We start from the raw sequence: 26,120 nt of genomic DNA on the forward strand, positions 1-26,120 counted from the left end.
TTCCCATTCATGGCCAACACCAGTGACTATTATTTGAACCGGTGTAGGTCGACAAAGCCTCAAATTAGTGCCTGGTTCGGTGTGTAAACATCACCACTGGGAAGACAAGGGCTGTCATATGTGGTGCTAGCCACCCACTGTCCCGTCTGCTGTGTCGGCATTGATAGGTGCTCGCTAACAGCACTTCACCCAACAGTCTGTTTGGGCTATACGGGGGTGTTTATCTCTTTGTTTCTATGAAAATTCGTTTAGTGATTACTACTGTGCTGTTATTATTTTGTCCGATATGAGACTCACGGTAATTGTATCGCCCCATTTTGGAAAATATCGTCTTGTCTTGATTCTTATTAATTAAACGTTGCATTAATTTATTTCTGAAGATGTTTATTTCGAGTAAAGCCCGCTTGTTTATCCCACGAGAACCTCACTGAGTCTCACGACTCTTCTTTCAGGAGGGTCCTACCAAGTTTTTCGCAGTAGTGTCGAGATGACTGCCATAGGGCAGCAGTCCTTAGGGCAAATACCCCCAGTAAGCCGGTCCATTCCGCCAAAATGAGTAAAAAACAAACGTCGATGGAGAGCTTATTTGAAAAGGGGGAAAGACCCAATGATGACCCCCCCCCCCCGGTCCGTGAAAAAATGATCTTCCACGAAACCGATCCCTGGTGCCAAAAAGGTTGGAGGCCTCTGACGTAATCCACGTTGTGTGTTGTTGACAAGTGTTGTATATATGCCTTCCCCAAAAAATTATATTAAGTGTGATATTGTCTATTTTTATTGCCATGGTTCCTTGGAGACAAATATGTGTTCCCTGCATGCCGAAAGTCGGGAAAAACAAGATAACAAAGCGAAAACAGCACTAGGATGAGAAGCAGGGACATATAATGCAAGAGACATCAATCAGTTGGGCATGATGAGAATAACCAGAGCTGAGGGGGGCCTTGAATCCGTAGTATATTTTGCTTCTCAGGAATTAACACAACTCATGTTGCAAAGGAGGAACACGTTCATGACAGGCCATAAAGGAATACTGTATTTTCCCGCATATAACCCACGGGGTATACCACTTTTTACAAACAAAACAAGACCCTGTGGGGTATATGGAGGTGTGGGCTATCCCAAACATGCTTTACACGTGTGACATGTCATGACTCGTTAAATTTTTTCATGGTAGGACTATCCACTATGCAACACTTACCTTTGACTAAAGCACTTTGTTTACCGGCGACGGGAGAGCTGGGGGTAGGGGGGTTGGGGGTTGGGGCAGAGCAAGATCTGTGGTAGTGACGGGAGAGAGAGGTGGGAGTGTCGGGGCAAGGCAATGGCTTGACCGTAGTGCTGCTATTGTCTGCGCAGTGCGCAATCTACCAGTGCTAAAACTGTACTTACCAGTTATGTGTTATTTATTGGATATTTACTTTTGTTACTTATTTACTGTTTTAAGTTCACTCGTTTCCAGTTAGTTTGTTTTCTTTGTGCACGTTATGATTTTAATGTTAACAACTGATAGTGGAATGTATTACACATATAAACTTTGTATTAATGTGATTTAAGCTGCGGTAACGACGTTAAGCTGCGGTAACGACGTTAAAGATATGAATGCATGCGGGGTATATGAAGGTGCGGGCTATCTGAAATTAGTTTTACACAAAACGCTATTTTCGCGGGGTATATGCGTCTGCGGGTTATATGCGGGAAAATAAGGTAACTCTTGCATGGGCAAGGAGTGACCCAGGGAACTTTCTCAGAGATAAATTTATGCGAGGGAGCACCCATGGCAAACACCATAAAAACTCGCTGCCCACACGAGGGCAAAGAAACAAGAATGTCCCTTGCCGTTTCACTCTCTGAATTAACAAACCCTGGTGCCTGGAACGTTGAAACGTTCAAATGTCAACCACTGCATATGAATATTCTTAAACATCATGATATTAAACGTTAACTTTGGTGATAGGATACAATGTTACGTGACAATACAGCAGTCAGGGGATTTTGAATACGACTCGTTGCATGTTTTATTAACATCCACCTATTACTACTATAATGAGCCAAGAATGTCTATTTGTGTGTAATGTGGGGGCTACCGTCCCCCGCCATCACTGAATTGTCGGGGCCGTTGCTCACCGACTCCCCCGTTCCACTCATACCGCTACCCCCCCCCCGGCTGCTCTGTCAGGTCCAGACTACCGACCCCTAATGTCTCGTCCCCCTGTACCTCTGCCTGGGATGTCGACCGCGTTTGCGTAGCTTAATTAGCAGCTCGTACGCTTTGCGCTCGCGATGCGCTACCCTGTTCAACGGCGGCGTGTCGCGGTGAGCGCGCTCGCAAAGTAAAACCCCGTCCTGCACGGGAATAAACGGGCGCGGCGCGCCCCCGTGGGATTCCCTCCCACCCACGCTCTTAAGCAAAAACAAACACGCCGCGATTACTTGGCTCCGATTTAACGGGGCTGTTTACACAGCTGCGTATTCGTGCACGCCAGGCGCTTAATTCGCTATTAGACAATCGCGCGGGTGCGCGACCACCACCCCCTCACACAGGCGCGCGAGCGCTAAGCGCTACTGTAGGCGATTGCGCAGGTACACAAGCGCTAAACGCCACCGAAACCAGACGCGTAGGCACGCGCACACTGAGCGCTCCGCTTCGTTGTAAACAACCGCGCACGCACGCGAGCGCAAAGCGCTACTGTAGGCGATTGCGCAGGTACGCGAGCGCTGGGCACCACCGAAGATATTCGTGTAGGCACGCGCGCGCTGAACAATACTGTAAACGATCGTACAGGTACGGACACCAAGCACGCTCTACTCCCTTATTCGCCGCAAACAGCCGCGGGTGCGCGCGAACACAAAACACTCTCCACCCTCCTCTTCACCCTCCAAAGGACCACACGAAACAGTTTATTCCCCTACCAGTTAATTTATTTACCACGAGCAACCCGTTAAGCTACGCGTAATTGCGTGGGTCAGTGGATGTCAGCCTATTCCCCTTGGGATCCTAGACTGTATTTCCTCTGCCTATCGCTCTGCTTTCTACCCTCGATCAAATAGCCCAAACTTACCTCTCTCTCTTACTCACGTGTACTTCCACTCTGCTGCGCTGGAAGCTGTAGAAAAGCGATCAGTAGAGGGTTGAGCCTGGCTGCGCTGAAGTTCGTCACGCGGACGTCTCGAACGGCTGACTCCCCTCCTGCGTGGACCGCGATGATCTTGAAGAAGAACTGCCCTTGCTACCTGAATCCCCCTCCCTTTATCCTACCTACAACAAAGGAATTTCGCCGTTTCGCTCCCTTGGCCTCCCGTCCAATCAGGGGCTCGGATTTTCCCGCCCTTTCGATACTCGGATCCCAGCTCGGGTGATGTCGCCGCAGCGATCTCTCCGACGTCCGCTCTCTGTTCTCCCACTACCAGTCCACTGACCCGTGCTTGTGCGTGTGTGGTTCCACTCGCGGTGGCTCGATGGCCCTTGCCGTGACCATGCAAATTTAATATTAGGTCACGGTGCCGCAGTGCATGTCAGCTACAGGGGGAAGATCGCCCAATTTCTCGGCCGCAGGAAACCATGAAGTTCGATCCCATTAGGGACTTCTGGAAAAAAACCTATCGGCCGGGTGACCTCCCCTCCCGGCTCTACGTGGGGCGTGTGCGTTCATGCGGAGGGGGGGGGGGGTGGCGAGGGTGCACCGCGTCGGCATCCCCCGGTGGCGGCTTCACGGCGGTGGGCACGGCCTCGGCAGAGCGGCTCTGCTGCGGAGGCCTCACGACTGTGCAGTGGGCAAAACGCGGACGTCTGAGAAGGCACCGGCCCCGGGGGAGTGGCGGGAAATCCGAGGCATTGGTGACGGCGTCACGGCGGTGGGCATGGCTCCGCTGGAGCGGCTCCGCTGCGGCGGCACCACAGTAACGCGCGTGACGTCACTCCACATGCCGCACCCCCCCCCCCGTCATTAATATTCATGAGCGGGTAGATTTTTACACTCACGCAGGTCGAGCGGAAATAATATTTTTTCACAAATTCGTTTTAAGTTAGACGTTTCTTTATTGAAAGTTAATCTAATAAACAATTCTACGCAGCAAAAAAGTGGATTTTGTGTCTCTATTTATTCAGCACTTAAGGCAAAAGGTAAGTCTAATTTATGCTTCTACATTATGGTAAAACAGAGATTTCTCAGTGATTTTTCAGATATTGTATCGATTTCCAATTAATTTCAACCACAGCGACCGAAAACAGAAGAGAATAAAGTATCAGAGCAGTGAATTTGAACAAATTGAAGGTCAGTTATATAGTGCTACAGTGACATGAAGTTAGGTGTTTTATGACATAGTTTCGTGCAAGAATCACTGCCATTAATACAGTGCTTCAGTGAACTGCAGTGAATTGTTTTATGACTTCGTTTTGTGCCATATTCACTGCCATTAATACAGTGCTACAGTGAAATGCAGTGAACTGTTTGATGGCATACTTTTGTGCAAGATTCACTACCATCAAATTTACACAAGATACAATTATACTGTGCTCAATTTTTTCGTAAATATTACAGCTTCCGTCCTAGGACGGGCAAAGAAGCTATTCCATACATAAGTGCCATGATAACTGAGTTAAGCATATAAACTTAATAGCGTATTGTGGAAGTTGTGTATTGAGGTATTGAACCAAAGGATCATTCAAAAAATGTACATAATACAAATTATGCCACTTCTCCACGACCAAAATAATATGTATTCCAGGGGTATAACCAGAGCCTGGCTGACCACCTTTGCCTTCCCAGTGGCTGTCATTGCATGCTGCAGCAGGAATTAATTTAGAGGATGAGTCGACTTAAAGAGAAAGGAAGGCCGTTTTACAATAAACAAGGCTACAGACACACACCACACCTCGGGGTAATTAAGTGGGTCTGCGCTCACACAAAGCTCACACAAATCTTGGGATGACCTCCGGAGGGAGGGTAGTTTAATAGGGGTTATGGCATCAAGCGCCAGGATGCCTGCGGAGCCAAAACCAGGGATGAACTCAGGCTAACCCGATGGATGCACCACGTGAGAGGAGAACGTTGGATCTTAATGTGTCTTAAGTAATTAATGACATAAGCTAGAAATCCTATATGGAGAGCACACAAAATCATACAAGTCAGTCTTGCAACTGCAAACTCCGGGGTATGGTCCTCGTAATTAACCAGTCTTGCAACGGCAGATCGAGTGGTACTCAAAACCAGACAAGTGTTGAGTCTTGCAGAGGCAAAGGCTCTGTGTCACTAAGTGTTGAGTTCGCTGACAGACTCTTAAATATCGTTGAAAGTTTTATTCTACATTTTTCCTTATATATTCAGTCACAGCATCAAGGGCTTCGAGAAGTTGTACTAAGCTAAGAGTTTTGAGAAGTTAAGTGGAGATTTGAGTTATACACCAATATCGAGTGTGCATGAAATGTTGTCCAAGTGATAGGCTGGAAAAGTTCTGTTGGCCAAGTGACTGAGTTTGAGAGTGAGCAAGGATCAGGCCGCTGCACAGCGGGAGACCTCCCAAAGCAGGCAGCCCTGCTGACAGGCAACGTGCATGAGAAGCGTGGCCACAGACGACTGCAGCTGCAGATCGAGCCTGGCGTGCAGATAGCCTACAAGCGTGCAACTAACAGCTGGCCACGAACCCGTTATAAGGCGGTTTCTGAATGTTAGAGCTTTAAATCTAGGTTACTGAATGGTCTATGACGAACTACTTTCTTGAGCTGCACCGCTGAGCGGTACGATGTGGTACGCGGAATGATACAGTATGCGGCGGCGTACCGTCACCTCAGTTCTTTGTCCCACCGTGGGCTAATTCAGTAGAAAGCAATTTCTCGCTGAGCGCGGTTTTCTCTTAACATTGCACTTTTCAGGAACGCATCTACCGCGTTAAACGGGGGAGGTCTCACTCGCCGTTTGTGTGTGCGTGTGTGACAGAAAACGCATGCAACAGACACGTGCGTGGAGTGAGCAGACACCTGAGTGAACTGTGTGAAACCCAGAAGACGTGGCCGGCAAGGGAGAGAACAGCTGCGCCCAACATAGGTACACCTCCTATAACCCCCACAACATAGATGTGCAGACAATACGCCTTCTTCTAATGAAGCAATTGGCAGGACCCCGGGGGTCCCATCACTGCCCCTGGGTGGGAAAAACCGCGTAGCGACACCGAGTCTTGCCTTACCGACAACAAAACTAGTGGTCAATCGATTGGCCTCGTCGAGAGCTACTCGGGGCACTAAGTTTCGTAAAAAATTGAAAAATTACATAAACACGTTAAATTCACTGCGGGGGCGGGCTCGCCTTGGCAAAGAAGCTGAGGATCGACGGCTGACCGGAGGGCGTTGTTGCCGCGTGCGACTGCGGTGGACGCCCGGGCTTGCGTTTGGCCGGTGGGGTGGCGCCCATCGTGTTGATCGCCGTCCGTGTGGGCGGACTGAAGAAAAATAATAATTATTGACCTGATTTTTGCGGGACCCTGGGGTCCCGCCAAATGATTCATATATCCGTCTTATAAATATACCCGACTCGTCTGTGCACTTAAAAAAAGTATACTAGTGTAGTGTCGCCCGTGCATGCGGGTGGCGTGCATCGCACACACAGTCAGCCGGAGACGAGGTGGTCGCAGAAGGCATCGCTCTACCGTCTTTATTCATTGTTGCCAAGCTCACGCCACCACTCGGGCCCCATCTCTCTCTCACACACGACCCTGCTGCCGCACGCCCCGTCCCAGACACGATCCTATCCACACTGCACCGACGGCGTCGACCAGGACAGCCAATCACTGTCCGGCCGCGCAGTGATCGGGCAAAGGCGGTAGCGACGAGGGTGACGATGACGACAGCGACGATGAGACGAGTCCAATCCCAGAAGCGGTAGCCCAGAGCTCTCGCTCTCCACTGCTTATATTCCCCACGGCGCGGCTTGAATCCGCCCTAGCCGCGCCTCCCTTCTCGAACCCTCTATAGGGTTCCAGGGGCTTCCGCACGAGGTCTATCATGACCCTTGCTCCAGTTCCTCTGCCCTGCCGGCACACCCGCGTGTATGCTCAGCGGCGTGTGCGCTAAGTGCCCATCTGCAGTTGCTACTGCTGTCCAAGAGACTGCGCTATGTCACTACACAAGTATTCTTTCCGCAACCCATTGGCTATATTGCCTTCTGGAGGTGCATATGGGGAGTCCTCGACTTACGGGCATAATTCGTTGCCGAGACCTGTTCGTAAGTCGAACTAAATGTACTGCATTTAAATGCCCATACGGTCAATGTTATGAAATGTGTTACGGTTCAACAAAAAGGGGAAGCACTGTTAAAGTCATATAAAACACTGTATAGTAAATAAAACACAAAATAAAGTAACAAATAGAAACAAAATCTGTTTTATTTTCACTTACCTTGAGTCCTGATGCTGGCTTGCTTGTCAGAAGGGTCGCAATGAGTAGACACACACACACTCCAACGATCCCCCTTGTAGCCTTAACAAGCTATATGAAGGCCGGCATGGCACACGAGCGGGTGAGTGGCCAGCACCACACCCGGCTGCCTTTGTCTCCCCTTGGGCAATGTTTACACACCAAACCAGGTACTCATTTGAGGCTGAGTTGACCTCGGGGAGGCCCATGACCCGTGAGTAGCACAGCACACTAACATCGGAGGGCCCTCGACCCCGCGAGAGAAGGCCCTTGGCGGACCGGGTCGACCAACTAACAGAGGTGGTCACACTCCTCCTGCGAACAGCCGCGGGAGGACAGGGTGGCTGCTCACCCGGCGACGCCACCCTTGGCGTCCGCAGTGGCTTCTCCTCTCGCACGAGCGGGAAGCCCTACTGTGGGGACGCCACGGGCAACAGGGACAGCCGGGGTGGTCGCCACACAGGACGGACCAATGGAGACGATGGCGCCGGAGACGGAGAAGCCAGCGCCGTCAACGGGTGAGAGCATGGCACCACAAATGACAGCACCGGGACCACAACGAGACGGGGAAGGCTCCCCTCAGGAGGGGGGAGAATCTCCCTTAGTGGGGCCGACACCGCTAACTGCCATTGGACAGAAATGGCGCAAAATTCATGAGGCCCAGAGGAAATGGCCACTCCGAGCTTAAGCAGCAGAGCGTTGGAGCCACGTGGGGAGGCGCTGAGGCAACGGTCAGAGGGGCCCGCGATAGCCGCGGCCCAGGCTTCGGAATTTATTCCACCTGGGGATGAGAGTGGTGATGTGAAGAGGGCGCCAATCGACCACGCACGTTAGGCCACGTTGATAAGTTTGTGGCTAAAGGAGGGGACCGGGGAGCATTTCTTTGCCGATTTGAGGTGGCGTACACTTATTTAGAATGGACGGAGCACGATGCACTGAACGCTCTCCCCACGGCCCTTAGCGACGATGCTATGATTATTTATTCCTCCATACTGGCAAAGAAAAGGAACACCTTGCAATCCGCATATTGAGAGATGGCTAAGATTTTTGACCCGCGATCCAGTGCAAAAAGACGATTCCAAAACCGTTGGTGGGAAGAAGGGGAATCAGCCTTGGCCTACGGAAGCGCTCTCATGTCCCTGGCACAGGCTGCTTTCCCGGGCCTGGATGCAGGGGCACTGTTAGCGCTGGCACAGGCCTTTAAAATAGTTTTGCCAGTCACTGATGAGGACAAGCAGACCTCATTGTGGATTGCGAAGAGCATAAGAGCCCATGAGAAGGTGATGAGGCCACAACGTGTGGTTGCGGAAATAGCAGACCCATAAACCCATCAAGGACTGGAGGGTGTTCAGAGAAAATGGAATGTGGGAGAAGACGCCGAACTAGATATGGATGTGGAGCTGCCCGAGGAGGAGATGCTGGCAGCTGTGAAGGGAACATACGGGGGACCGGCCCAGAGCACTCGTCATTGGATGCCCCGGGGATTCGGAGCATCAAGCCGGACCCGGGACCCGGTGACCTGCCACCGATATGGCCACACGGGCCACATTGCATGCGGGTGTCGCACTGATGCTGCCCCACCAGGGCCACGCTCACACCAATGACCACTCTCCACCCCGACGTACAACCAGCAGGCGAGTCGCGGCACTCCAGACACCTCGGCAGTTCCCATCGAAGACCTCACACACACCGACTTTCAATGCATCTGCCACTTCCCGACGCTCAGTCACCCTCGTACACGTGCGATTTTTCACCACAATGATGGCCGACTTCGGGGACTCAATGGCGCAAGTTGACACGGACGGTAAGTAGCAGCCTCAGCGGGGATGTCGGTGGTGGTAGGCTTGGTGGGGAGAATTGAGTTCCGGATGCTGGTAGATACGGGAGCGTCGGTGAATATTATCTCCCTGCACGTTTTTTATATGCTTCCCCACAGGGCCCAGTGCTTGTGTCCCATTCAATTATCATACGTAGAGGCAAATGGGAGAAGCATGGTGCAGCTGGAGACCCAAATTCGAGTGGGAGAGCAAGTTATATCCGGTCCTGTACCAGCACGTTTACGGTTTCCTGTTTGCTGGGGACGGACTATTTGAACCAGCTTCCTATAAATATGGTGATGGACCAAGGGTATATCGAAATTCCGTCAGGGGAATGTCTATATTTTTTGCGTCCGGATAACAGTACCCGGACATCAGCTCAGGTGCAGGCAGTTACGAAAGGGACGCTCACGGTTCTTCCAGCAGCACAAATCTTAATTCCGCTTCAATATCGCCCACCACTCATGACGGCTCGACTAGACAGACACACCCATGGCGATCATGGATCAACACGCCTTAGCACGAGCGGTTACCATCCTATGTCGCCACCAAAATTTTTTATTCAAGTTTTGAACACGGCAACCACACCTGTCACTATACAGGGAGGGAAAAAAAGTATTTGATCCCCTGCTGATTTTGTACGTTTGCCCACTGACAAAGAAATGATCAGTCTATAATTTTAATGGTAGGTTTATTTGAACAGTGAGAGACAGAATAACAACAACAAAATCCAGAAAAACACATGTAAAAATGTTATAAATTGATTTGCATTTTAATGAGGGAAATAAGTATTTGACCCCCTCTCAATCAGAAAGATTTCTGGCTCCCAGGTGTCTTTTATACAGGTAACGAGCTGAGATTAGGAGCACACTCTTAAAAGGAGTGCTCCTAATCTCAGCTTGTTACCTGTATAAAATACACCTGTCCACAGAAGCAATCAATCAATCAGATTCCAAACTCTCCACCATGGCCAAGACCAAAGAGCTCTCCAAGGATGTCAGGGACAAGATTGTAGACCTACACAAGGCTGGAATGGGCTACAACACCATTGCCAAGCAGCTTGGTGAGAAGGTGACAACAGTTGCTGCGATTATTCGCACATGGAAGAAACACAAAAGAACTGTCAATCTCCCTCGGCCTGGGGCTCCATGCAAGATCTCACCTCGTGGAGTTGCAATGATCATGAGAATGGTGAGGAATCAGCCCAGAACTACACAGGAGGATCTTGTCAATGATCTCAAGGCAGCTGGGACCATAGTCACCAAGAAAACAATTGGAAACACACTACGCCTTGAAGGACTGAAATCCTGCAGCGCCCGCAAGGTCCCCCTGCTCAAGAAAGCACATATACATGCCCGTCTGAAGTTTGCCAATGAACATCTGAAAGATTCAGAGGACAACTGGGTGAAAGTGTTGTGGTCAGATGAGACCAAAATGGAGCTTTTTGGCATCAACTCAACTCGCCGTGTTTGGAGGAGGAGGAATGCTGCCTATGACCCCAAGAACACCATCCCCACCGTCAAACATGGAGGTGGAAACATTATGCTTTGGGGGTGTTTTTCTGCTAAGGGGACAGGACAACTTCACTGCATCAAAGGGATGATGGACGGGGCCATGTACCATCAAATCTTGGGTGAGAACCTCCTTCCCTCAGCCAGGGCATTGAAAATGGGTCGTGGATGGGTATTCCAGCATGACAATGACCCAAAACACACGGCCAAGGCAACAAAGGAGTGGCTCAAGAAGAAGCACATTAACGTCCTGGAGTGGCCTAGCCAGTCTCCAGACCTTAATCCCATAGAAAATCTGTGGAAGGAGCTGAAGGTTCGAGTTGCCAAACGTCAACCTCGAAACCTTAATGATTTGGAGAAGATCTGCAAAGAGGAGTGGGACAAAATCCCTTCTCAGATGTGTGCAAACCTGGTGGCCAACTACAAGAAATGTCTGACCTCTGTGATTGCCAACAAGGGTTTTGCCACCAAGTACTAAGTCATGTTTTGCAGAGGGGGTCAAATACTTATCTCCCTCATTAAAATGCAAATCAATTCATAACATTTTTGACATGCGTTTTTCTGGATTTTGTTGCTGTTATTCTGTCTCTCACTGTTCAAATAAACCTACCATTAAAATTATAGACTGATCATTTCTTTGTCAGTGGGCAAACGTGCAAAATCAGCAGGGGATCAAATACTTTTTTTTCCCCTCACTGTACATGGGGGGAACGGTCTCGGCACATGTGCGGACCATGCCAGCAGGGGGGCGGAGAAGTGCGGGCAGGAATACAGTTGTCCCTCACTATAACGCGGTTCACCTTTCGCGGCCTCGCTGTTTCGCGGATTTTTTTAAGTGTAATTTTGCATGCTTTTTTTTTCTGCGTACAGTATGAACGCGCATTGTGTTCGGCGTCCTGATTGGCTAAGGGAGAACCGCACATGTATTCGGCGTCCTGATTGGCTAAGGGAGAACCGCACATGTGTTCGGCGTCCTGATTGGCTAAGGGAGAACCGCACATGTGTTCTGCGTCCTGATTAGCTAAGGGAGTACAGAATGCGTTCGGCTAGCCAGATTTACAAACATGTTTGGGCTTGAAAACAGGTTTTGATCTTTGGTTTCATTTACTAATATTGTACTTATTTTATTAAATCTGCAAAAATTTGAACTTTGAGAGTGTTTAAGTAAGAGAGAAATGTGAGAAAATGTTAATGCCTGTCTGAGAAAAGTGTATAAAAGTGTGTGGTTAGGGGTTTTACGGCCTTAAAACATGCATAATAATTGTGAAAAATAAAGCTGATTACTTCGCGGATTTCGTCTATTGCGGGTTATTTTTAGAACGTATCCTCCGCGATAAACGAGGGACCACTGTAATGACGGATGCAACTGATCCTGCGAGCGAGGATGTTATGCCCTGGCTGGAAGCCACGATATCGCAGGATCCTAACTTGTCCGATCCACAGCGTCAGGGGGCCTTCGGGCATTTTTACAAGACTTTGAGGACATTTTTAGTTAGGGAACCGTACGATTTACGGTTGCACTAATTTAATGTCACATCACACAAGACACCGGAAACGCGGATGCACCAACTACACTCGGAAGAACAACAACTGCATTGGCCAAAAAAAACGGGTTACCGCGAACGCCTACACCATCATCCCTTCACTTCACCTTCATCATCACTGCCGAGATCAGGGAAGTCACTTGCCATGACGAACCAGCCTCAAGACGGTTGCCTTCCTTCCCCAAGGCCGTCCGTTACCGAGGAGGCGAAGCAACATCCGACCGAGCCGCAAGCTACACGGCCCGGTTATCCGGGCAAGGGCCCGCGTGATGCTCCCACAGCAACAGGCAACTACCGCATGCAAGACCACAAGGACCTCAGATGAAAGAAGAAACGACAAGTCTTTTTTTCGCGCCGGAGGTTTTTCGTCGGTTGTTCGCATGTCGCGGTTTGGGGGGAGGGGGGTCCGATTGACCCCTTGTGTGTACCGTCTTGTCTTACAGTTATTCGTTTTGTTGCCGTCTTAAATTCTGTTCGGTACACACATGTATTCCACAACTTACACACGCGCAAAAAGTTCAGGACTACGGTCGAGTCGAAGCTGTTTGTTTGTCGACCAACAAAAGTGTTTTTTTTTCTCTACCGTCAGGATTACCCCGAATCCCATGGATTTGCGCGGGTTGTGTTTAGTCGAGGACGACTTTTTCTTCGGAGGGGGAGGTGATGTAGAGCTGATACTTACGGGATCCGAGGGTATAAATAGCCACGCGATCTCAGGGTACGGTATAAGGATGACGTCACGAGGTAATGTAGAGAGAAGTGACGTAGAGAGAGGTGACGTCATCGGGAGAGGCGGGGCGATCGGGGCGCTTCTGGGAGAGGAACGTAACAGGGTGGACTCACTACACTTTGATTAAATGGCTACAATAATGCTCAGATTAACAGAGCATTGAATGCCAAACCAATACCGAACAGCTATACTGCTGAAAGCGATTGGCAGTATTGCTGTTAGAATTTTGGAAAAACAAAAAATTCAGAGTAAGATTTGGCACGGTACACAAAATTCAAAAACTAGTATCATGTATTAAAGATTAATTGCCTAAGTTATCAACAGAAGGTGTGTATCGACTTAATTGCTTATGTAGCAGATTCTATATTGGGCGGACGGAATGTAACATTAGTGTAAGACTAAAAGAACACAAATAAATATGAAATACTCTCAAACATAACTGTCAACAGTTGCAGAACATGCTTGCCAACAAGGACACTCAACTGAATTTGATAACGTTGAAGTGTTGTGTAAAACGAATTATTACTGGCTGAGACGAATTCAAGAAACCATTGAAATGTAGAGAAATACAAATAATTTTGACCGCTCTGACAGCTACAGGCTTAGTGCGGCCTGGAAGCGTATTATTAAATAACTCGCCTTTTGCCCGTCCAAGGACGGGTGTATTGCAGTAAATCTGAAACTTGCAAGCGAAAAGCAGACCGCGACGTGATATTAATTGCATCAATTCGTGTGCAATTTGTAAGGGCGCGGTGACACAGACTTGTTTCATTTAAAGGTTACAATCCCATGTTCATCATGACGTCCTTTTTACTTTGATGTCTCAACAGCGTTACGGAGATCGCGTGACGTGAGGGTTCTGCCTTTGTAGTGAGGGTTGTGAGTTGACGCCGAGGAGGGGGGAGGAGGCGCCTCGCCCCCTCCATGTGGAGTGATGTCACCTGCTAATTATTATTAATCGAGGGGGGGTGTCCATTTGAAGGATGTCACCTGCTCATGATTATTAATGAGGGGCGGGTCCATGTGGAGGACGTAACCTGTTCATGATTATTAATGAGGGGGGCTGGTCGACATGGAGTGACGTCACACGTGTTACACACCGACATTCTTGGGTAAATATACAGTAGTAAATATACAGTAATAAATATACAGTAGTAAATATACAGTAGTAAATATGTTACAACTGCATTCCTCATCGAGGAAACATGCTAATTAACTGATTACTAATCTGTTATATAATTACAATTTCCCCCCCCCCCCCTCCTCCGTCTCTCATCTCTGCACCTGATCGGTTCAGTGATGACGTCGTCCTGCTCTATGTAAGACCGGAAGCAGGTGTATTACTTCACTATTCTGGATCTAACCCAAAGACCTTTATTATACATAGGGGCCGTCCATAAATTACGTCACGCACCTAGGGGGGGGGGGGGGTGTGACGATGGGGGGGTTTGAAAAACGTGACGTCACATCAAAATGCACAACTTAAAATAAATATTGTTTTATATTTTTATTATTTTATTGTTTCCCTTCTATGTGACTTTACCGAAAGAACCAAGAATATAGACAACACGTTCTACTTGTTAAATATGTTATTTGCAAAGTCAAAGTAAAGGAACCGCGTTGCAGCGAACAAAGGATGGATGTTGCTCCGCATTTCTGTCGTCGGTCCAGGTCGAGTGGTGAAATTACACACCCGTGCGCAAACACAGGAAACCACAGCGAGCAGGCTCACGACACCGTGCACCCCTCTCCGTACTCGCAGAAACAACACGACAAGGTTTAATGTCTACCGGCGATTTATTCTCCGTTTAATGAAGTTTAATCTACCCACGTCAGTGTGGGTCAGCAGGGCAGGTCTAACCTATCTCCCGTCGGTCTAGGACCCAATTTGCCTTGTCTCTCCCTATTCACTCTCCTTAACGGATATTCCCCACTTGGCCTTACCTCTCTACCCCGTACTTACGATCCGATCTCGAGGTGGAGGAAGTCGCGGAAAGGCGAGGCTGCGCGTGGCTTTTGCTGGGAACTGGACCTGGCTGCTCTGCAACCCGTCTCACGGACGTTCGAGTAGCAGGGGACGATCACTCCTCGGTCCCTCACTCCAGACGACCCCGAGCAAAAGAGAGCTTGCTCCCTGACCTCTATCCCTTTTTATTCCCTTACATCAAAGTCAACGCGCCGCTAACCCGCTGGCCTCTCGTCCAATCCGGAGTCTTGGATTTCTCGCTCTTGGCCAATCGGCCTAGTCCCCTCTCCCACGCCCGCCCTCCATTGTTTAACCAAGTGCATGGCTGAGGGATCCTCCACCGCTACCCCCCAACACACGTGGTGCCAGGGCGAGGTCCCTGCACACGTGGTGCGGAGACGAGGGCCCCCCCTTGCCTTCTTGTCGCTCGCTACTCTGCCCCACCCCCCTACCCACCTGCTGACCAGTGTCGAGTGTGGATGCTTTCTACCCGCGGTGGCTTCAGCATCCCCCGTGGTGACCATGTGATTACTGCTCAGGTCACGGCGCCGCGGTGCACGCCAGCCTCGGGGGAGGTCGCGCGATCCCCTGGTCGCAGGAAACCGTGAAGTTTTCGTCCCATAAGGGGGCTTCTGGGTGAAAACCTGCTGGCCAGGTGACCTCCCCTCATGTGGGTGTGTTTGGGGAGCGATAGTGTAGCGGTTAGCGCGCTGCGCTATGAACCTGGCGACCCGGGTTCGATTCCCGCTCACGGCCAACACCAGTGACGATTATCCGAACCGGTCCCGGGCCTCCCCTAGGTCGACTCAGCCTCAAATGAGTACATGGTGCGGTGTGTAAACATTGCCACTAGGGAGACAAAGGCGGTCGGGCGTGGTGCTGGCCACCCACCCCCTCGTGTGCCGTTCCGGCCTTCATAGGTGCTCGCTAACAGCACTTGCCCCTACAGTCTGTTAAGGCTATACGGGGGATCTTTGTGTTCATGCGGGGAGTGGTGGGGGAAGCGCTGTGACGGAAGCCGGGTGGCTTCGTTGCTGGAGCCCCCCGCCGCAGGTACGGCACCCACGGAGTGGCTTCGCTGGCGTGGCACCACACTGATCCCTTTGATGTTTCAACTGCTGCTATTACTGATGCTGCTGCCGCTGATGATGACACTCGTTGATTATATGCATTATTATTCTTCGGCTGCTGCTACTTCTGCCCTGCTGCTGACCGATGATGATTCTGCTGTTCCTCAGAAGAGAGTGAGCTGCTGGTTTTTGATGATGATGTTAAAGCAGAGGAGGTGTTGAGATCGCTCAGCAAAGGAGAATACGCGGTAAGACCAGAACCACGCAATGCTTACCATCCTGGCCACGATGCATATCACAAGTGCCACCAGGAGAAAACCCGCGGTTGACTTCGCCTTAAATGAGTACTTGATGTAGCGTGCAAACATCAGTGCTTGGTAGATTAAGCTGGCCGGGCGTGGTATTGGATTTATCCACGGTGGCGAGATGTCAATTACCTTGCTTGGTACACGGGAGGTCGTGGGTTCGATCCGAACCCTGACACCTGCATATTTGGAGTTTGCGTGTCTCTCACCGTGATAACGTGGATTTCTCTCCGATTCCTCCGGTTTCCCTCAACATTTAGAAACACGCGTTTAGAGTATTTGGCTGATATACATTTCCACGTGAAACGCCGCTTCATTGGGCTATCATTTGTGGCGAAGTCGCTTCTGAAAAAGAGCTATATAGCTCAGTGGGCCTTACCTGGTGACATAAAAAAGTTATAGTTTTGTAGGATACATTTCTAGGTGCTTGCTTAGAGCACCGGCCCCTACAGTCTATTAATATGTGGGAATTATGGAAATGTGTGTAACACACGAATACCTCCAGCACCTCCGATTAGCACGGTTGGCTACGTACGGTGCAAAATAAGTTCAACATACAGTCCATAAAGATCCACCGTATAGCTTGATCAGACTATTGGGGCAAGTGCTGTTAGCGAGCGCCTTTGAAGGCCGGCACGGCACACGAGGGGGTGGGTGGGACAACACCACGCCCGGCCACCTTCGTCTCCCCAGTGGTGATGTTCACACACCACGTACTTTGAGGCTGAGTAGACCTAGGGGAAGGTGTTGACCGTGAGCGGCAATCGAAATCGGGTCGCCGGGGTTCGTAGCGCAGCGCGCTAACCGCTATGCTACCGCACCCAAGAATACAGAACATAGATGCCCACACACAATGCTCTACTTTCTCAGCAGCAGCAGTAGCTGCTGCTGCTGAGAAAGTAGAGCATTGTGGCAGGGACGTCACCGCGGCGCTTGTGCTTGGCTCGTTGCACAATGAGGCCACGTGCAGTGTATTCGCGAATGTAGAATTCGCATAACTGGCAAACCCACACGGTTTACCCCGTATTCGTGTACAGGTACATTTACTTTGCAGGTCCATACGGCGTACAGCTGTTTCAATACGGGCAAAAAAAGCGTTTGTCTTTGTGTTTCTCCCTTGTGATGGGACTTTGTAAGATGAACGTTGAGATTAAAAAGGGCACGGGTGACCAATTAGGTCGGGATAGGCAAGTATAACGGGAAAAATGGGGGTTACATTCCCGGTACAAGTGAACATAGGGGGAGAAATGGTAAATGTTTTATAACAATGACTACAATAAATAATTTATTATAAAGAACAATATATATATTTTAATTATATTTGATGGTGATGATGATTCGACGATGATGGAGGCAGCGGCGACGGTGAGGAATTCAGGAGGATGCCTCCACGGCAGATGAAGGTGTTTGATAACAACGCCACACAGTTTGTTATTTTGCACTGGGGGGGGGGGGGGGGGACGGAGTAGCGCTAGCTGCAACACTCCTTGATTGCATTCGCATTTTTAATAATCGACCTCCTAGTCGACGCATTTACACCACAATGTCGACCTACTGCAAACGCACTCTCACTGGTATCAAGCCCATCTAACACCGTTTTACCTTTCCACTCAAACTCAACGTTTCCCTCTGCTTCGTTCTCGACAGACGCACTTCCCTCTATCATTGGATGTTTGAGAACCATGATTAAGGGTGGAATTAACAAGCGAGCGCTGCATGAAGTACGAATGCACATGCCCTGCTGTGCCGCATCAGCCCATCCATCTCGGCTGTGTATGTACGTCGTCCACGTTGCTTATCTCTGTGCGCGCCTGCCAGGATGAGAAGGATGCCTTCTACGTGGTGGACCTGGGGGACATCGTGAGGAAGCACCTGCGCTGGCTCGGCGCCCTTCCACGTGTGCGGCCCTTCTACGCCGTCAAGTGCAACAACACTCAGACCATCGTACAAACCCTCGCCACGCTGGGCACTGGCTTTGACTGCGCCAGCAAGGTGCCTTCAGTGTTTGTGTGAGATCAGTGTGTGCGTGTGTTCTGTGTTCAGATGCCTTCTATGACCTGTCCCAGTTTCTGGCTAAAGTGACCGCAGAGATGGGGTAATCGTGGTGGGGGTGACTTTAATAACCGAGTGGGTCATGATGCAGGCACCTGGGCTTGAGTAATTGAATGGCATGAACGAGAGAAGCAAAATGTGTTGTTTGTGTGATCACTGAGTGCAGTTTGTATGAGTGTGAATGGTCATTGTGTGTGCGAGGTCTTTGAGAGTTGTTCGAGAAGCTTTCCATGGCTGTACCGGAGGAATTTCCATCTGGTACAGAAACAACGGGAGGCTGGTCGGTTCCCAGGTGCGGTCGAGCGATGGCTCCCTATTAGTCAACTATGTTATGTATGCTGATGGTCTGGTGATTGCTGCTCACTCAGAGGAGGAGTTGGAGGCGCTGCTGCTGAACCTGGGGCATGCCACTAAGAGGTGGGGTCTTACCATCAGCCCCAGCAAAATTAAGCACCTGCCTGGGTATTGTGTGCCACCAAACACTCCACCCCCTCAGCTCCCTATTGCCCATTGAGCAGTTGTGGAGAGAGTGGAGAGTTTCCCATACCTGGGCAGGGTGCTTATGACCAGCTCCGGTTTTATAGCAAAGGTCTCACTCCGAATCAGTCGGGGGCAGCATTATCTTTTCATCGGCTGTGCAATGCTGTGTGGAAGATACCTGGTCTGTCGCTCCGCACAAAACTTCGGGTCTTCTCAGCCAAAGTCATGCCCCCCTTCTCTGTGCTTGTGACACGTGGACCCATCTAATGAAACACCTGCGCTGGTTATAAGCATTCAGGCTGGCATGTCTACCATCCATCCTGGGTTTAACCAGGCTGGATTGTGAGACGAGCTCATAAATACTTGAAAGATTTGGACACATTTCCATCTGTGAGATCCTCCGGCAGACAAGGCTACATTGGCTGGGTCATGTAGCCCGCATGCCCAGCCACTGCATGCCCAAGCAGCTTCTGTTTGGCCGCATAGAGGGGGCTAAACAGGCACGACATGGGCTGGAGAAGAGCTAAACTGATGTGGTACAGGAGGATGTGCAGCTGGGTAGATTTGCCGACGACTGGTACAAGAAGTTTCAAGATCGGCCTATTTGGGGAGGCTCGTGAAGGACGCTACTGGGCAGTTGGAGGCACTCAAACTTCCAGCAACAATGGAGGGCAGAGGAACGATGCTCACAACAACAAACGGAGCACCGAGCAGCTAAAATGAAGCAAGTTGGCAGAGTAGGGGGTACAGGTGGTGGATCTACCCAGTCATCTCAGTCAGCCAACCCATGGCACCTGGGTCTGTCCCGAGACCTCCTGTCAGCGAGCCTTCGACACTTCAAGTGGCCTAAAAGTGCACCTAGCCTGGCACAGGCGCCATTGTGATGTCACCATCACTTAGTGGTGAATGGCGGGTATTGGTTGGTGTATATGTGACTCAAATGAGTACCTGGTGCGGTGTGTAAACATCGCCACTAAGGAGATAATGGCAGCTGGGCGTGTTTTCTGGCCAACCGCCTCCTCGTGTACCGTGCTGGCTTACATAGGTGCTCCTCACCAACAGCACTTGCTCCTCCAGTCTGCTAAGGCTAGACGGGGGATCTTTGTCTTTTGTGTATATGGACATGCAAACAAACATGCTTGGATAATGTGTGCATTGTCCTTGAAACGGATTGGCCCACACTTGAAACGGCCTGCATTTTTTTACCACAAGCACGTTGGGTTAATGCAGACTTGATGCCCTGCAATAGATGCCCCTTTAATGTTTGAAAAATCTCAACCCACAGAGAGGGTAAAGCCTGTTCCTTTTCACAATCACGGTCATCGTGTGCGTGTGTGTGTGTCCGTGTCGCAACAGGCGGAGATAGCGCTGGTGCAGAGCCTCGGCGTGAGCGCTGACCGCATCATCTACGCGAACCCCTGCAAGCAAGCGTCGCACGTGCGCTACGCGGCCGAGCACGGCGTCGACCTCATGACTTTCGACAACGATGCCGAGCTGCACAAGATCGCCCGCGTCAACCCCAACGCCAGGTGAACGCAAACGGAGGGAAAAGCTCATTTATTTATTTCTCTCATGGATGGACGGCAGCAGCAGCAGCAGCTGCCATTCGCCACTGAGCGACGGTGATGTCACCACGGCGCTTGTGCCAGGCTGGGTGCACTCCGAGGCCACGCGAAGTGTAGAAGGCTCGCTGACAACATTCTTTGTCAGAGGCAGCGATGGCATTGCAAACAGAACATTGTGAAAGTGGTGCTCTCATGTCAAGGTTAGGATTCTCTAACATCAGCTGACCGGAAGACACGACTCTACCGTCAGAGAATGAGGTGGTTCTTCAAATCCTAATAACCAGGGTGGACAAGACCCATATCACTTTTGGCGCTAAAATCAGTACACTTGTACCAAGACTTGATCAGGACAACTTAGGGTTTAGCAAAAGTAAAGAGGTGAGATGAGGTTGCATCAACAAACGCTGGCCATGACAGTGTATTGTTGACTTTTGTCCACAAATACATAAGTTGTCTGCTAGTTTAATGCCCCCCCACACGCTCTAACCCTAACCCTAAAGGCTCGTGCTGAGAATCGCCACCGATGATTCCAAGTCCGTGTACAAGATGAGCCGGAAATTTGGTGCCAGCGTCGAGTCGAGCCATCAGCTGCTGGAGACGGCGCAGGGACTGGGACTGCTCGTCGTGGGGGTCAGGTGAGTCTACATCGAATGGCGACGAGAATGGCGCAAGTGAAAGGCGAACCAAACTGTTAAGTTGCCATCCTTGGCAGTGGGGGGAGGAGCGGGCTTGTTGCGGTGGAGAGCACACTAGCTAAGTCGTTGCTAGTTCAACTCTTAACCAAACCAGCCAACCAGGTGACATGGCCTAGTGGTCACGTGTTCGCAGCTTGTTGTTGCAGAGGTTCACGATGGTAATCCACAGTTTGCCGAAAAAAATGGCCCTACAAATTATTAAATTGAATTATATCAATTAACATACCCTACTGACAGGCAAATGGCCCAGGTAATTCTTGAAAATTAGGCTATGCGGGTCCCTTGAAGTGTCCCCTGTTTAATTAAAATAAACTTCTTATTAACTGGATAACCAGACAATAGCCAATAAAATATGAACTCAACCCCTAACCTCGATCATCCCACTACACACAACTAAACTACCCAAGAAATACTAGCCCTACACCATACCCTCATAGCCAACTAAACACTTTCACAACCCTTAACCCTGATCCTAACCCGAGTTCCACCACTGCTGCTTAAACCTGCTCCAAATTAACTTTTGGCGTTCACTGTGTGAAGTGGTGATATATTCCATTCATCAGTGAGGATCCATCTGTAGCGTTACACTGGGTGTGTTGCATATTTCTTAAGGGTTGGTGGATCACATAGAGGTTTGTGAAACTGAAAAACCCGCTGGAGTTCGTGAGTTTCACAGGCTCTGTTCAATCACGCACCTTTTGCACGTGCACTCAGAATTCCTGGCATGAACACCATCCGGTCCAGGGCGTTCCTTAGCCTGCTCCTGCCCAGCAACAACCGCAGCCAATCTTGCCGCCCTCTGTCACATGCTCCCTGCTCATCCCTTCGCAACTCAGCATGTCCTCACCATTCCACAAAATACCGTGGGTCGAGGGCCATCACAATTGTACGCTTTTTGAGTTAAGCATCACAAAATGGACTGGCTTGGCAGTTTTATTCTCATTGTCTCCGCACGTTTTGTCGTGTGTGTTTCTTCACCAGCTTCCACGTTGGTAGCTGCTGCCAGGATGGTGTGGCCTATACCGAGGCCATTGCAAATGCCCGTCAGGTTTTCAACAACGCTGTAAGTGACACCCCCCCCCCCCCCCGCCGCCCTCCATCGCTTGATACTTAGATTTTTGATGCAATTGTCTGAAGTGCTGATTCTGTAACTCTCCATGGAAATGCCTCTTCTGTCTTCCAACACAATCAAGGATCTAGTCCTGTTGGGCCTCTTTTGCCTCTCTCTCTGCTGCCTCCCCATGTCTCTTTTACCGGTGCTTCTTTGGTCAGTGCTTTTGCCAAGTCGTTCCCATTGGTTGACCCATGTGTCCGTTGGCCCCACTTGTCCACGTGCCCTCTCTTCATGTATTCACGTGAATTATGCTTCCTTGGTGATCCTGCCACATGAAGGGATCTGCTTCATCCTAGTTCACACCCCGTGCGGGTACACTCTGGAAAACATCGCCCACATTTTGTGTTTCTATTTGATTGCAACTCGGGTATCACTGGATTTATAGCACATTACACGAACCAGTGTTACTGGTCCACCACCTCTTCCATCCTCCAGAAACATAGTAAACTAAACTGCACAATTTTTTTTTTATGTTACCAGGTAAGGCCCACTGAGTGATAGATGTTTTTCAGAAGTGACCTGGCCGCACGTTATGGCCCAATGAAGTGGCTTATCATAAAAAAATGAAAAGCAGCCAAATGCTCTAGGCGCACGTTTTTAAATATAGAGGGGAAAAAAACGGAAGACCCGGAGAAAAATCTTACACGACCACGAGGAGAACATTCAAACTCCAAATATACAGGCATCGTCAGGGTTGGGATCAAACCACAATCCCCTGCATAACAGGCGAGGGAGTTAACATCTCACAACCATGGTGCCCATGACCCTTGGAGCATAGTGCCTTCACGATAGCCGTTGTGCTTTAATAATGGTATGAATACCACAAGTGCTTACTTTTTTATCATTAATGACTGATTTTTTTACACTTTTTAATACGTATACAATTATAGCGATATGCGGTTGTCAATATTTGGAGAGGCATTGTTAACTCTGCCTCCGCTGCAACACTGTTTCCAGGCTGAACTGGGATTGAGCCTGACTCTTCTGGACATTGGAGGAGGCTTCCCAGGTCATAATGGAGAGTCCAAAATTACATTTGAGGAGGTCAGTGTTAGTAGGAGTGGAATGACTCCACATCACCTCCCACGGCGATTCGATGACATTTTTTTTTTATTTCGGGTCGCAGTTCAATTAAACAATAATTCTGTTTAGATATTTGCACTGATTTGTAGCTCCTCTGTACGTTGAGCTTCTTTTCGCACCATACATTGCCTCTAGTGGCTGCACAAGTGACATCAACACATTGCAGACAGCGTCGATTCTGACATGCGTGAGTCAACGCACATATTGTAAGCCGGAGAGGGAATCGATGTTTTGTCACACCCAGAGAGCAAACGTTTGCAATTTAATCAGGATGAAATGCTTGCCATGACTTATCTACGTTTAGCTTATCTGAAATGTCCTTGCGTCAGGTATGAACGTGAACTTCTCAAGCATTTTCATTCATCATAACCGTGGAGCGATTTGATCTGTAAATAAATATTACATCGTTTATATATACGTCTAAAAAATAAGCCCGCAATAATTTCCCCTGATATGCTGTCAACATCATGTCACACACTGTTGTGCGACTCTTGAGTGTCTGGCAGCAGCTGTGCATCAAGAGATTTTCTCAGAACTTCTTAAAACCCCTGCCAAGTGGCCTCTTCATCTTTACACAAGAGACACTGCTCCCCCGTATAGCCTTCAACAACAGACTGTCGGGACAAGTGCTGTTAGTGAGTACGTATCAAGGCAGGCAAAGCACACAAGGTGGTGGGTGACCAACATCACAAGGTCACAGTTTCGCACACACTCTTCAGTGAGATCGGTGTTTGTCACGTAAAGGTCAAACCTATATTTTAATTCTCGCAGCTGCATTTCAGCCAAATAAGGTTAAAACGAAATGTGAATGATGTTTTGCAGTCACTGATAATGACCCTGGCTGAGTCCATGAACTCATCAATGGCTCTTTGACCTCGGATCCACCAAGCCACCTCAAAGCACATGTTTTGAACCTTGCAGCATTAACTTTTGTGGTTCCATGAATTTGCATGAATTTAAAATATTCAAGCCCATTATTATAAAAAATATGTATTATGATATGTTTATATTGGGAGTGAAAGTAGTGCCTTTAGTGGCTCCAGGTGCCACAAACCCATTACATATACCATCTATGAATTGAAAATCATTGATTCTCACGTGGACAATTTTCTGCGTGTATTTTGAATGTAAAAATTGATGCTCATCAATTAATCTGTGTATCAATATATGCCCGGTTGCCGTGTGATAGATACTGCAGTGCAGTGTTGGGGCCTTGTACGGATGAGGTTAAAGGACCTAGCTGGACCATAGATAGACACGGAGAGACAGAAGCATAGAGACAAACGTAGAGAGAGAAAAACAAAGGCACATAGCGAGAAACATCAAAACTTTGAGATAAGTAAAAACACAGAGTTGCATCGAGTGTGAGGCATACATAGAGACAGAAAAACACTTTGGAACTGGTGGCCCTGTATAAATGCACTCTTTGCACACTCATAAAGGTGACGTTGATTCAGCACTGCTGCCACGCACGTGTCTTCGCAAATCCGACTTCTCAGATCGCGGCCGTCGTGAACTCTGCACTGGACACACATTTCCCCGCGGGCTGCGGCGTGAACATCATCAGCGAACCCGGCCGCTACTACGTCATGTCTGCGCTCACCCTGGCCACAAACGTCATCGCCAAGAAGACGTTCGTCAATCCGCTGGCCGACGGTGTGGGCATAGGCAGCAGGATGGGGGGGGTGGGTGGGAGCCGCGGAGTTTAATGTCATTCCCAGAGCATGTTAGCCAGTGAATGCCATTGTAAATCAATTTAATTGAGATACGATTGCACCGGCATGCGGTTATATACCTACTTCTGGAATGTTCTGTTGGACTTGCACAACGGAAAACGTACCTTGTGGCATTGGAAGCTTTCATCCGTAGGGAGGCCGCTGTTTTTCTGTTGCAGCTGCTGTTGTCTGGAATTCTCTCCCTTTTAACCTTGTAAATATCTATAGGACCTTTTTGCTAGTATCTAAAAATTATGAAAAATAAGACATTTTACCCTCTCAGGCAATGAAACAGGAGGTGTTAAGATGTTCAAACAACAAATAGAAACCTTTTCCAAGGAATCAAGTCTGCATTAACCACACGAACTTGTGGTGAACATGCAAATAAACATGCTCTAATAATATATGCATTGTGTTTGAAACTGATTGGCCTGCACCAGAGACGGTCTTGCCTTGTCACGCCAGTTTTAGACCAGAGAACGCCAAAAGGCGAACAGTTTTTCCACAAATATGTATGTATGGTTAATGCAGAGGGTAAAACCTATTCTTATATTTCATCAACCTTGGCAATGCTGCTCCCTTGTGGCTGTGATTACATCTGGTCTGAAGACTCGTTCGGGTTCCCATGCGTTCAAGCGAGACTCACTCCTTACGAGACTGTCCCGTCGTTTGGTTTGTCCGATTACACCGAATCACAGTGGCATTTTAGATGGTGTATAAGTTGACATTGTACTGTTACTGTGTTGTGATTGTGGGAATCAGGAGTTCATTATCCGAGTCAATCACCCATTGAGCTACACAGATCTATTTCGAGGGCGACTCGGTCAGCAGACAGACACGGCAGCAAGGGTTGATGAACAAAATATCATATTTTGAAATATAATGTAAATAAACCAAATTATCTTACAAAAACTATTACGTACATTCGCATTTGAATAGTTTCGACGTCAATAATGTCTTCATGATACGAAAAGTTTCCCGAATTTAGTGAAAAACGAGTAACAAAAATGACAAAGTTACAGAAGCTCTCTACCGTGAACCCTGCTGGGGGGATGGAGAAGAAAAGGA

The 26,120-nt window shown here is 49.1% G+C and overlaps 1 protein-coding gene across 4 annotated transcripts in view; it reads left to right on the forward strand.

The window, feature by feature from the left end:
• The window catches only part of LOC116946592 (ornithine decarboxylase-like), a 36,803-nt gene that overhangs the window by 2,389 nt on the left and 8,294 nt on the right, over window positions 1-26,120 (forward strand). For 2 of the 4 annotated variants that reach the window (XM_076070062.1, XM_076070063.1), the window contains exons 2-9: window positions 5,934-6,041; window positions 16,212-16,291; window positions 18,167-18,340; window positions 20,237-20,409; window positions 20,946-21,080; window positions 22,122-22,203; window positions 23,212-23,298; window positions 24,837-24,993. In XM_076070062.1, the coding sequence (XP_075926177.1) occupies window positions 5,934-6,041; window positions 16,212-16,291; window positions 18,167-18,340; window positions 20,237-20,409; window positions 20,946-21,080; window positions 22,122-22,203; window positions 23,212-23,298; window positions 24,837-24,993 (996 nt within the window). The other 2 variants (XM_076070064.1, XM_032961649.2) reach the window with 2 other exon arrangements.

Source organism: Petromyzon marinus, chromosome 27 (genome assembly GCF_048934315.1).
Source record: "Petromyzon marinus isolate PM22_M1 ecotype Great Lakes invasive population chromosome 27, UKy_Petmar_22M1.pri1.0, whole genome shotgun sequence".
In the NCBI taxonomy this organism is placed as follows: domain Eukaryota; kingdom Metazoa; phylum Chordata; class Hyperoartia; order Petromyzontiformes; family Petromyzontidae; genus Petromyzon; species Petromyzon marinus.